The sequence below is a fragment of the Lagopus leucura genome, unplaced genomic scaffold, assembly GCF_019238085.1.
Source record: "Lagopus leucura isolate 7727_CA_CO unplaced genomic scaffold, USGS_WTPT01 Super-Scaffold_100015, whole genome shotgun sequence".
NCBI lineage: Eukaryota > Metazoa > Chordata > Aves > Galliformes > Phasianidae > Lagopus > Lagopus leucura.
The window spans coordinates 15,276,383-15,288,803 of NW_024962269.1; the positions used below are offsets into that span (position 1 = coordinate 15,276,383).

Genomic DNA, 12,421 nt, shown 5'->3' on the forward strand with positions numbered 1-12,421 from the left:
AGCCATTTCACTCCGCTAACTTCCTGCCTGTGCTCAGAGGCTGACATTTCACAGGGACTGACACCTATTTCATCAGATCTATTTGCAATTCAGATCTACTTGCAACATTGGATCTATTTGCAATTCATGTAATCTGTACCTCTAGCTACAGCAGAGAGGGAACAGGCTGGAGGCCCCAGGCTGTGCAGAAGGACACAGCCTGCTTTCTTTGTCACCAAGGCTTGTGCTTTGTCCCACTCCTGCTGCCAGCCATGGGCACTCATGTTACCATCGTGCATGGCTTTGAAAAGAGAAATTACCTTGTGGTGTGTTCTCCTGATGCCAGGTATGCAGAATGCTTCCTACAAACTATGCTTCAAACACACAACACACTGGGATCCTACAATAACACAGTCTGGCAGCAAATGATGACTGCCAACTTGGAAGGAAGAGCTAAAAGCAGATGGCTGCATCTGCATTAACTCAGGACAATGCAAATCTGTTTTCTAAGAAAAGTCTGGAAGGAAAGCTGGCTTTCTACAGGAAAAGATCATTAGTGATATCCATATTTTGTGTCAAACGGCTTCAGTTGGACACTTGCTGGAGTGCTGTAGCGATTCCCAATCTGTCTCAGGCAGTGCCTGAAGACAGACAGCTCAGTAACACCACCTGCCCCTATCCCCTCCCTCTCTTCTGCTCTTCATTCTCCTCCACAATTCACGCAGCACTGCTCCTCATCTGCACTGTACACAGAGTTGGGCAAGAGCATCTCTCGCTGAGGACAAGGCCTTAGATCTGTCCCACATCCAAAGAAATGGGACCACAAGCTTTGCTGTGTCTCTGGACACTCGCAGCAACAGCATCCTCACTCGAGCTGTTAAGATTCTGTAAGCACTGCAGGGCACCACTAACGGCCAAGGTTCTGCAGTAACACAGGCAATTAATAATTAACAAGTGCCATCAGGAACCCAACCATATCCACCTTGCTGTCCCACAGCCCTTTGCAAGCTGCTGACCTAATTATTATCTCTATTCTTAGCTGCCTCCCAGGCTCAGCAGGCAGGTACAGCTGCTTTACACGCCCCAGGAGAGGCCAAGTGCAGTCCTGTAGTGCTGCTGTGATGTGCCACAGGGATCTACCAGCACCAAAAGACTCCCAGAGGAGAGCTGGCTGCAGTCTGCAGCTTAAACACTGCTTCAGCCAGAGCCTTACCAAACACCAGCTCTTATTTCAAAAAGCCTCAGAAGTGCAGTGCATGTGGACTATTAAGAGCTGCAGGTGGAGAACAAGGAGGACTGCAAACCAGTCCCAAATCCAGCCAGCTGCGATCTCGGGAGGCAGAGCTGCCTGTAACACAGGAGCCGAGCCAACCCCAAAAACTGCTATGTGTGGGGGAGACCAGTTTGCCCTCAGGACCTGGAAACAGCTCACCTATTCCCTGCCTCACATCTCTAGTCCTGCTCGATTATCCTTGACACCTCTGTTGCCACTCACTTTGGTGCCAACCTCAGGTTTAGCTGTTCTGCTTAATAGGAGGTGAGGGCTCTGAGTTTTCTATCAAACCCTCTGTCACCGCGGGCTGCTGGAGCTGTCAGAAGCACAGCATATCACAGCCCTGCAGAACTTCACAGACAGCTGATCTGAAATTCCCCCTCTGGCTCCCGGGAACAGGCTGCTGATGCTCGAGCTATGGGAAGTTCTCTCTCGGCGATCTGCATGCTGTGATGTGTGCTGGCCCCAAACTGACCCCAGTCAAGGAAAGAGCTGGGTGTTTGGGTGGGTGCCTGCTAAGTGTCTGCACTAATCTTCACAAGTTTCACCAAAAATCTGTGGTCTCAGTCCTGCTCCATGTCTGCTCGAAGTCATCAGCATTGTGAGGCTCAGTAAAGGGAGACAGAATGAAGAGTTTGCAGTTCATTTTAGGCAGAAGGTCACTTTTAGTTTACAGATTCGTTTATTAAGCTAGAAGAGTGTACATCTCCTCCTTCATCTGCCATGAATCATCTCTAAATTTATACTTACTATGGTTGGTTTAGCATCTTCTACTGCAAAGGAAGAATCAAGAGCATTTTTCACAATCCAGCAGCTCTGACATGTGAACAGCTTCAGCTACCTGCAGAAACCTGAGCTGGGAAATGTGTGCAAACAGAGACCTCATGGGTTAGAATTTGGGATGTCAAGTGCAGAGCAAATCCCTGCTTAAGAGCCAGAGGAAGAAGAAAACCAGGATGCTACACAGGAATAGTGGCAGAGGACAATGCTCAGTGGAAGAGACAAGGAACACGGACACAGCAGTTGCAGACTGAAGCTGGGATCCCCCCCCCATCTACAGAGGAGAAGCTCTTCACTTGTTGGCTGAATCAACAACTCACAGTGTTTACTCTCCCCACGCTCCCCCTGCCCCACGTTGCACGGCACCCACATCCCAAGCTGCGAGGGGAGCACAGCGCGTGTCGGCAGGGCTCAGGCTGAGAGCCAGCCCAGCATCCTGCACGTCATTCACACATGCAGCGACTGAAAACCCACTTGTGGTAACAGCACGTCTGTTTCTGCGAGGTGGTGGCCAACTGCGAGTGCTGCTCACTTCATCACCACCTTCCCAATGAGCCCCAAAGCTGGTCCAGTCCTCTAGCTGTGTTCTTCTACAGCCTTTGGGGCAGAAGCCAGCCAGGTCCCAGCACCCGGAGCCTGGCTCTCCCTTAACACCCACAAATAAGCCACCGCAATAGGAGCACCAAAAGAACACAAAATGCAAAGGTGTTTCACAGCTGCCTCCAAGCTGTGTCCCTGTTATCGTATTTCATAGAAATGCTTGACTGAAAAATACATTTCCTGGGACACTGCTGCAGTAAGCTGCTACAACTGTCAACGTAAATGATGTTCTGCCAACGGCAATCTCGTGGTGTCATCTCTAATAACACAGTACTAAATCCCAGCTCAGGGAGGACGAGCTCATCTGTTGGAAGGCTCCTCGGGGGCTGCTCACTGCAGCCCCTAGCCCTGCTGCATCTACACATGCAGATCTGTACTCCCCATTCCCGTGTTTATTCCAGTGCAGGCACAGGATCACGTGGGCATGGCTGTGAGACCACTGTGGCAACACTGCTGCACTGACGTCTTGTCAGTGTCCCAGCAAGGCTGCCTGGGCATTCTGATTCTAGCCAGCCAGGTCTGGGACAAAGATTCTTACCCAAGTATCAGCATGAAGTGTGATCTGACATTGCAGCTGTAGTTACTCTGCATGCACAAATCAAGAATAGGGTGCACAAGGACACAAGAAAAAAAACATATCCCACCAGGTAACACATCAGCATCCTCCTGTGCTTGTGCACAGGATCTGCAACTCACCTGAGCAGGCAGATCTCCAGCACCACGTGCCCACGTTGACACATTATTTTAAGAGAGCAGCTTCAAGCCTATTGCTGTTATTTCTGCCTCTGGAAGTGCAGATAAAGAGTTAAGGAGCAGATTCTCGTCTGTGGCACACGGTCAGAAAGCAGAGACGCCAAGAGCCCTGTCTTGCAGGACCATGCTTTGTTCATTCTGCTAAGGTGACCGATCTCTCACTGCAGATATAAACACTGAAATCTCCAGGATGGAGTTGTGGGGTCAAGATCTCAAAACAGATAGCTTTGTCTTAAGCTCCTGTACTTTTCTCAGCCCAGAGCTCTGGTATGATCTGAAGCTGCTAGGATGTTTACCTTTCTGCAGGCATGTAGGCCATACCACAACAGATGTGGGGCAAAGAAACAGCACAAAGAGCCAGCACTGTGCATAGCATGGAGGGGAGAAGTGGAGCAACAGGCAAAGCGACCTGCTGAGATCACACATCATGATGCCCAAACTTTTCTGCTATCCTTCCTTGAGATAAAAGCACCCGAATGGTAAAGGAATGGCACTGCCAGATGGGCTCGGTGCTTCATCTGCCGGGAGCAGCAGAGATTCAGGGGGAAAATCCGAGTTATCCCTCTGCTCCTATTCCTACAGCAGGCTGTGTTTCTGGGCTGAATGACAGAGGCCTGCTCTCCGGCTGCTCACAACACCAATTCTCCAGGGAACGTCTGGAAATTTGTACCATGAAGTCTGCACAGCCCAAACATCTGCAGAGCTCGCAGCCTGCCGCACTCTGCTGTGCCTCTGCACAGCCACTGACACACAGTGCAGCCTTCAGCATGTGATGAGCAAGGCACACGACCGAGAGAAATTACACTTTGGGAAGTGTTTTAGTGGGGTTTTAGCATGGTAGAAAGGGGTTGTGCTAACTGCTGTCTCTCCTGTGAAAAGGCCTTTAGTAAAGGAGATGGAACAACTCCCATCCATCACCCAACAACGGGAATGGGGAGGGACAGAAAGAACTGGGCAGAGGATCTACAGGGAAACAGATTCCTTTGTTACATACAGACAGCTCAGCCCCGCAATGCCTGGCAGAAGTAGAGGCATGAGCAGGAGCTCCCAGGCCTGAGACCTGCCTACCCAGTGCCAGTGGAAGTGTTTGCATTACAACCAGCACAGCCCTGAAGTCCACCCGGAGCACTCACACTTAGTCATCACCACATGGCACTGTCTCATTGTTCCTGCCAGCAGACATGGAATAGTTTGGCCTCTGAAATGCCTGAACAAGCAACTCGAGCAATACTAAATGGCTGTACCTTGAGCTTTACTTATTTTCTTTTCATTCTCGCACATCTCTTCTCCAATCTCCTCCAGCCAAAGGATTTCTTCCTTACAGTTCGCTCCAACTACTACCAGCTACTTCTGAATAGGGAGTAAAAAACTCCTCAAGGCACTCAGGCACCCAGAAACACGCCTCTGATGGAGACATGCTGAAACTCAAAAGGATCAATGCCATGCCAGTCACTGCTGGAGGAGCCTGTGGCCTGCACAGGTCACTACAGTTTCCCATCTGTCTCGGAGATACTTTTCCCCAATTATAAAAATCCCCAGAGATTTAACAGGCATGTTTTTCATCACTATCAGCTCAATCTGGTGAAAAACTCAACCTCGCATATTTGTTTTTGCAGCCAGCGGGTGGTGCAGTGCTGCAGAAGCGAGATTTGGGCGAGAACTCCAGGCAGAAATCTGCTCAGCCGGCTGCTGCTCCAGAAGGAACGCTTCCCATTTAACCTCTTCCCTTGCCTCCATTTGCAAAGCAGATTAAACATTGCAGAATACAAGATGCAATTATGCTGAACAAGTTACGATGCCAAGGACAGCATATTCACCTTTGTAGCTTGATCAATATTACTTATCGATATCAAACCAGACCCAATGGCACAGCGGTCTCTGGAATGTGGAACTGCCCATAGCAAGCGTTCTCCTTGCCTCTGAGCTTCATTAAGCTGGCAAGGGCTGACAATTAGATACAGAGCATTCAGCTGCTCATGAATTCTCTGCAGATTCCATACAGATTACCTCCATGACACAATCCATTGATCAGAGGTGTATTCTCAGGCTCCACAGTTAATTACACTCCCTGCTGATGGATGAACAGCAAAGCCATCTCTGTGAAAATACACTGGTAGCAGAATGCCAAGCAAAAAATCCCTAAACAAAGACAAAAGGAGCTGGGAAGCATTTCAGAGTTTTCAAGGTGAAATCTGCCATGTAAACAAACAGGATTCAGCACGAGCAGCAGACTGACATGGCCGAGGGACACCATCCAGAGAGCAGGACAGCTCAGCCAGACCTGGTGATCTCACCCACTAGCAGGATGAGGCTTACACAACACCGGGAAGAATGCGGGGTCTGGAGACCCACAGCACTGAGGCTCTCAGCTCCCTTCCCTTGTCCAGACTTGCCCACCATGCTCCTGGTTTACAGAGAAAAATGCACACAGAGGCGGAGGCCCAGACAGGGGGGCAAAGGACAGCTCACATGCAAAGCTCTGCTCAGTCTGCACCACCTGCAGAAATCCCAGATGAGGGTGTGCCCAAATGGCACAGAGATCTCAGGAGCCTCCCCACAGCTCGGCAGTGAGCCAGCCACATGGACACAGTGCTTGCCGGGTGTCAACGTGCTGCTCCTCTGGAGCAGCTCGCTATGCAATCTGGGGTAGACACAGCACTGCTAACTATTCCATCCTCTGACTGTTTCTTTTGCTAGATTGTACATCTTCCTCTACACATGCCATCCTTCGCTCATCTTCTACCTTGCCATCATGCACAACTTCCCAGCACGCACACAGAATCATCACAGAATGACCTGGGTTGGAAGGGACCTTAAAGATCACACACCCAGACCAACCTGTCCCTGCCAGCACCTTACACCTTACCTTTCAGGACACTGAGGACTGCAGCGTTGCTGTAGCGCTTGCGAGCAGCATTGCTGGCCACGCAGTGGTACACCCCTGCATCACTCTCCTGCACATCAACAATCTGGAGCACACCATTTGGAAGAGTTATAAACCTGAGTGAACAAAAGGAAGAACATTAGACAGGATATGCCTTGCCTGAGCTATTCATCAGCTCAAAGCCCTTTTACCTCTGCCTTTTCTCCTTCAGAGGTATCACTTGCAGGTCCTGGTAACCACAGCAGAGTGGAACTGATGCATCCCAGTGGCTGAAAGAATGAGTGGTTCTTAAACAGCAGCAGCTACCGACCCACCCATGGTTCTGGGGCCTTCACAAGATAGGATCAGCTTCTGGGAGACTAGGGCTTTCCTGATGTAAACCAAATGCACAGCAGAAAATAATGTACACCCACATTCCTGCCTGCAGACATGTAGATATCTAAGTGTACCAGTGCCTTTGCACACAGAGTCTGCCACTAACCTTTCACAAAAGGTTGGAGGAAAAGCCAGAGGAAAAAAAAACACTGCATAGAATCTTTTTCCTGCCGCACCTCAGGTACGCAAACGGACCAAGTCACACACAGATGCACCTTCACGGCCCAAAGCAGCCAGGACAATGCTCCTGCAGTGAGCAGCTGCCTGAAACCATGCCATTCCTGGGTTGTGTTGATTACTTTTGTTCTCACAAGAGCTCCTGGCTTTCATGAGCTGGCAAACTTACACCCAGGCATTCAGCATCCCTTATTTGCCCATGGGGTTCTACTGGGGAACACCTCCAAGGAGTGCAGCGGCTACATGGCTCTCAACATGAACACAATCCTTGCTGCATTATACTGAACAAAGCAGATGATTAGCAATTAGCATAAAAGTAGGAGCTGGTTGTCAGCATCTCCGTTTTCTGCCTGGATTCCTAGATGGCAGGCTCTTTATTCTTGAATGCAAGGCGCAAAGCCTACGTGATCCTTTTTAATTATATATGAGATCCATTTTTAATTGCAAACCTCTATAAACAGAGCTGCCGAGCTTTGACAGGCAGCTCTAGGTTATCAGTCTTCATTATGAAGAGGACACATTCAAAGGCAATTGCTAAGGGGAGAGACAGCAGCTATTCCACAGCAGTAGCACAAAGACAAGTTATAGTCATGAATGCCAGCCCTTTCATCCACAAAGATTCCTGAAAGTAGCCGTGATAGGCCAGGAGCATGGAATTAAAAGGACCTTAGGAGATGATCCACCCCAAGTTCAAGACGTGGTCAACAAGAGCAGCTCACCCAATCCTACAAGGCCTTAAACCTCTAGCGATGGAAATGCCATCCCTTCCCTAAGCAGTCTGTTCCAGAGATTAACATCCCCACTGCAAACCTAGAGCCCAGCCTGGACCTCAGCTGCCACAGTCTGAGCTCTTCACTTCTTTGTCTTCTGCACAACAGACATAGAAGACCTAATAGAGCTTCTCCCATCACTACATGCACCATCCTACAGCCTGATTTAAGAATACAGACTTGCTGAAGCTTCCCATATTAGCAAGGGCAACTGCCCCAGACCCCTAAAGCCTCAAGCCATGCTTGCACTGTTTCCAAGATACTTTTCTCAGGATCAAGTTCCACAGTCCCTAGGAGGAGTCGTGGTACCCTGAAAACCCTTATAAGGATGCCTCATTAGGACACAAAAGGAAGAAGACAAATATTTGCATCCTCTCAGCACTGGAGGGAAAGCTTCCCACTGCGATAGTATTTATTTTTGTCGTGCATCTGCTCTTTGAGTCTGTAATTAATATCAACATATTTCAAGCACTACGCAAAGCAACTCACAGCCACACGAAGGAGACTCCAATTCTGTATCATAGAATCGTGGAGGCTGGGAGGACCTCTGGAAAATCATCTATAGCCTTCTCATCTACAGCCTTCTCCCTCTGGGGTAAGGCTCAGGTAGGCCAGGCTGCTCAGGGCCAAGGTCAGGAAGGTTCTGAACATCTCAGAGGATGCCCAAGCTTGACTGCCCTCACAGAGAAGAATTTTTATCTTACATTTAAATAGAATTTCCCAAATTACAGTTTGTGCCCTCTTGCCTCTTCCACTGGCTCCTCACTCTTTCCTCCTCATGTAAGGTATTCACACACATGGATGAGATCCCTGCCAGCCACTCATTCCCCAGCCTGTCCTGGTGCACAGGAGGGGACACTTCCCTGTATTGAAGCCTGTTAGGTTCCCCATTTCTCCAGCCTGCCCCAGTCAGGCAGCCCTACAAGTATCAGCCGCTTCTGTCTGCTTTCTAACACCTGGAACTTGCTGAGGATGAGCTCTGCCCCACCATCCAGGTAATTAATGAAAATGTGAAACATGAAGTGTCCAGAAGCGCCTTCAAGCTGTTCTACAAGTTCACAAAGCTTCTTCAAGCTCTTTGTGATCCTACAGCTGTAGAGCAAAGAATATTCTAGCATTAACAGCCCACTTCCCTTTCTTACCTCTCCCTACTACTCTGCTGCCAGATACTGACTGCAGATCATGTGATCTGAGGTACATGCTTATGTGCAGACTAAAGATCTCCATTTCTTAGCAAGTGTTCATTTTGGCTGTACAGAAAACAATCAGCAATTTGGAGCCCGGTGTGAAACTCAGCCAGACAGAAACAGAGAAGAGATGATGCCAAAAGCTGTAGCTGCATCCCAAAGCAACTACAGTCCAGTGAAATCCTGCAAGCCGCCCCTCAGCAGCTGATGCAGATTTAAGACTTTTCTTTTTTAAAAAGTACTTCAGAGCCAAAATTGCAAAATAATTCTGTCTTATTCCTATGCAGAAATTGGATTCTGTCCTGAACTTCAGCAGGGTGGGAAAGGTGTATTGAAAACGTCCCTAAACAGCCCAAGAAGTGAAGAAGTGCTTAAGGATTTTTTAAGCTAAGCCTTCAACACATTCAGGGTGACACCACAGTGGAGCCTGTGTGCAAGAGTGCCATGAGAAGAAGAAAAAAAAAAAAGAGGTTAAAAGTAAAAGCCATGATCAGTTCTGTCAGTTTCCTGTGATTGTTCTATCTGTCATAAAAGAAACCATAAGCACCAGTGTAAGAGCATTGTCTGCAAGGCTGCATCTACAGCCCCAAAGCCGATGTGTGCGTACATCTAACGGCGCTGTGTCAGAATACAAAGTCATCCCCCTGATGCTGCCTACCCAAAGGACTGCACTTTCACAGGCTCATCAGATGTGTGCACAGGAGGGAGTCCCAGAAGCAGAGGCTGTCCCCAGGCCTGGTCGTTCGGCACAGTGGGGTGAGGATAACAGAGGTCTGGTTGGCAGCCAGCGTTTCCTGGAATTCGCTTAATTCCTTCAAAAGCCGGTTATATTAAATCCAGCAACAACGAGACAACAAGAAAGCAAATCCTTCTGAAGAAGCATATTAGCTAAAACACGATTTAAAAAGCAAGATCTGCAGCTAGAGATTACGCTCTGGTTTTTACAAGGAAAACAATTTTCAGGCTGCCTGTGTTGAAAGCAATCTCCGAGCAAGTAATTTCAGAACATCCATCCAGCTGTCTCATTAAAAAGCCATTGCCCTATCTACGGCACACTTCCCTCTGCCATCCCTTCTTTTGTTTTGTTTTGCTTTTTTTCCTTTGCTTTTTTATTAATTAATTTTTGTCTCATTACAAAGCAATAGCTTTGAATGAACCCTAGAACCCTTAGATGCCACTCTTCAGACTCAAGTAACAGAAACCATTTTTTTGTTGAAAAATTATTTCTAGATCTTACATCCCCCTTTCCTTTCCATCTTCTCCCCTACTCCTGGCTTAATCTTCTTGGGAGAAACAGCTCCTTCTTCAGAACAGAAATGAGTTTTTGCAAACTAAAGGACAACATGATCACTGATGCCATGCAGGGATGATGTCTACAGATCAGCTCTTATCCAGCTTAGGATTTATTCCCTTCCCTTGCCTGTAAGTGTCTTTCATTACTAAAAGCAACTTTCATGCTGCAGGACTCTACCTTTCGCCCTAAAAACAAAATGTGGGGTGTTGAACTAGATAACCCCATACGTAGGAGTAAAATAAGTGGAAAGATCACCCAGGTTACTAAGCATACACAGAGCTCCAGAGAAATCATTAACACCAAGACAAATCTGGGTGAGAGAACAGTGAAGAAAATGACTGGCTCTAAAGTCACTACTGAAACGAAAGAGAAATGACATCTGGGTTCTGTCAGGTACATGCAGCCCCAGCACCATCCCCCACAGCCAGCTGGGGAAACGCTCCTCAAGCCACGATCCAATGCCCCAGAAGGTTTCCATCTACTGAGCTTTGCACAGGACTGCCCCAGGCAGCCCCGACTGCCGTGCTCTGCTCCACACACACGTGGGCTTTTACAGGGTGCAGGATCTGTGCTGTAAGAACCTGGACGATCTCGAGTTTCTCCATTCGCATTTAGGCGCTCTGCTCGTCAGCATGCTTGTTTATTTCCCTTGAACTCTCTAGATGAGGAGTAAGTGGCTGATAAAAACCATGCTGAAATTGTGCATCCTTGCGTGCAGACCTTCCAGACCACCAGAGAATTGAGGCACAGGTCTCATTTAATTACTTTGCTCATTAGCCAATTTCTACCCAATTTCATTTCTACTAAACTATTACAGACTACAAGACTATTACAGAGCACTTGGTCCGTTGTGGCAAAGGCTCAGGAAGAAGAGGTATGTAACAAAAAAGGGAATGATTTTGTTCTTATTGCTATTTTGGGCTGTTTGGTTTTGGCTTTTTTTTTTTTTCTTCAGTTCGTTGAATGATATTTGGGGAAAGTCTTACTTTGTTTTTGTGTTTTATCAGCTCATTCGCACAGGTCCCTCCAACAAGTGCTGCTCTTTCAGCACTTCGTTTTCAGGTTGAAAACTGATTCAGACCATTTCTCTCCTCATTCTAGCTTTTTATGAAAGACTTTCACATTTTAAGTGATCAGGTTTGGGATTTTTTTTTTCTTTTTTCCTTCAAATAAATGGGAAAACAATCAGGACATCACCTGGGTTCTTCTGGAACAGCTACGTGATCCTTCTCCCACGTGATGACAGGGGAAGGTAAGCCTTCAATGCGGCACTCAAACCGAGCCATGCCATTTTCTTCCACTGTCTGCGACTCCGGCTGTTGGAAGAAGCGTGCCAAGCCTGGGAAAAGAAGAAAGCAAGGCAAGTTAGGAACGTGAGTTTCTGCTGAGAAACGCAGACCTGGTATGGAGGACAAGTTGGCTGTAAATGAGCCTGAAGTGCAATTCCTCCCTTTGCCATCCCCTACAAGCCCCCAGCAGTCCAAGAACAGCAACTGAAATGTTTCAACCTGCAAATTTGCTTCTCACCTCGTTTTATCCTTGAAGGCAACAGTGTGAGAGAAGACAGACAACTAGCTGGTTTTGCCAGTTGCTCTTCTAAATCGCTTCCTTTGCTCATTTACTCCACGGGGGAGCCGCACACAGAATGAGAAACAGAAGAGGGGAAGCACAGGTTCCCCTTTACCTTGTGGCACACTCATAGCCCAAATCAAGAACAGGTAAGAGGAAGAACAGAGCCAGATGTCAGCCTTCGTGACCAAAACTGCCCGCAGGCTGGCAATGCTGGAGCAGCACATACTTCATGGTGGCGTTAGCCTGAGGAAGCACGTACATTTTGAAAATAAAATGCTTTTACATGCCCTATTTTAACCTCAGCATATTCTCAACTGTCATTAGAATCCTGTTTCACTTAAATAGTTATCACATGTTTAAAGCGACTCGTTGCTCTCTGCAGCAGTTGCAGACTGAATTCTCGCACCAGCTGAACACCAGGTAGAGTTCTTCAGTTCAATGAATGATAATGAAAAACCGCTTTCTATTTCTGGAAAAGTTTGAAAAATAAATTAATATAAGGCCCCAATTCAGGCAACAGTTTTAGTATTTTCAAATATACTCTGCAGAGCACCTGAGTGCAGAGTAATTTCCAAGAACTGCATGATCTTTTAAGCTCACGTTAATATATTTTGCTGAACCCAAGAGTTTAAAAGGAAATCCATCAAACACAAGTGCACTTTCAGGTTGGCACCATCAAAACAACCTCCTTCTTGTATCCATAATGCTCTTTCCTGTTGTACTCTTTTCATCCTATGAGTGTAAATGAAAGCACTCTGTCAGTCTCCAAAGGCTCAA

The 12,421-nt window shown here is 47.5% G+C and overlaps 1 protein-coding gene across 2 annotated transcripts in view; it reads right to left on the reverse strand.

Annotated features, from left to right (window-relative positions):
- IGDCC4 (immunoglobulin superfamily DCC subclass member 4) overlaps positions 1-12,421 on the reverse strand; it is a 79,903-nt gene that overhangs the window by 34,727 nt on the left and 32,755 nt on the right. For both annotated transcript variants that reach the window (XM_042875862.1, XM_042875863.1), the window contains exons 3-4: positions 11,270-11,411; positions 6,252-6,385 (exon numbers count right to left, since the gene is read on the reverse strand). In XM_042875862.1, the coding sequence (XP_042731796.1) occupies positions 6,252-6,385; positions 11,270-11,411 (276 nt within the window). The remainder of the gene's footprint in view (positions 1-6,251; positions 6,386-11,269; positions 11,412-12,421) is intronic.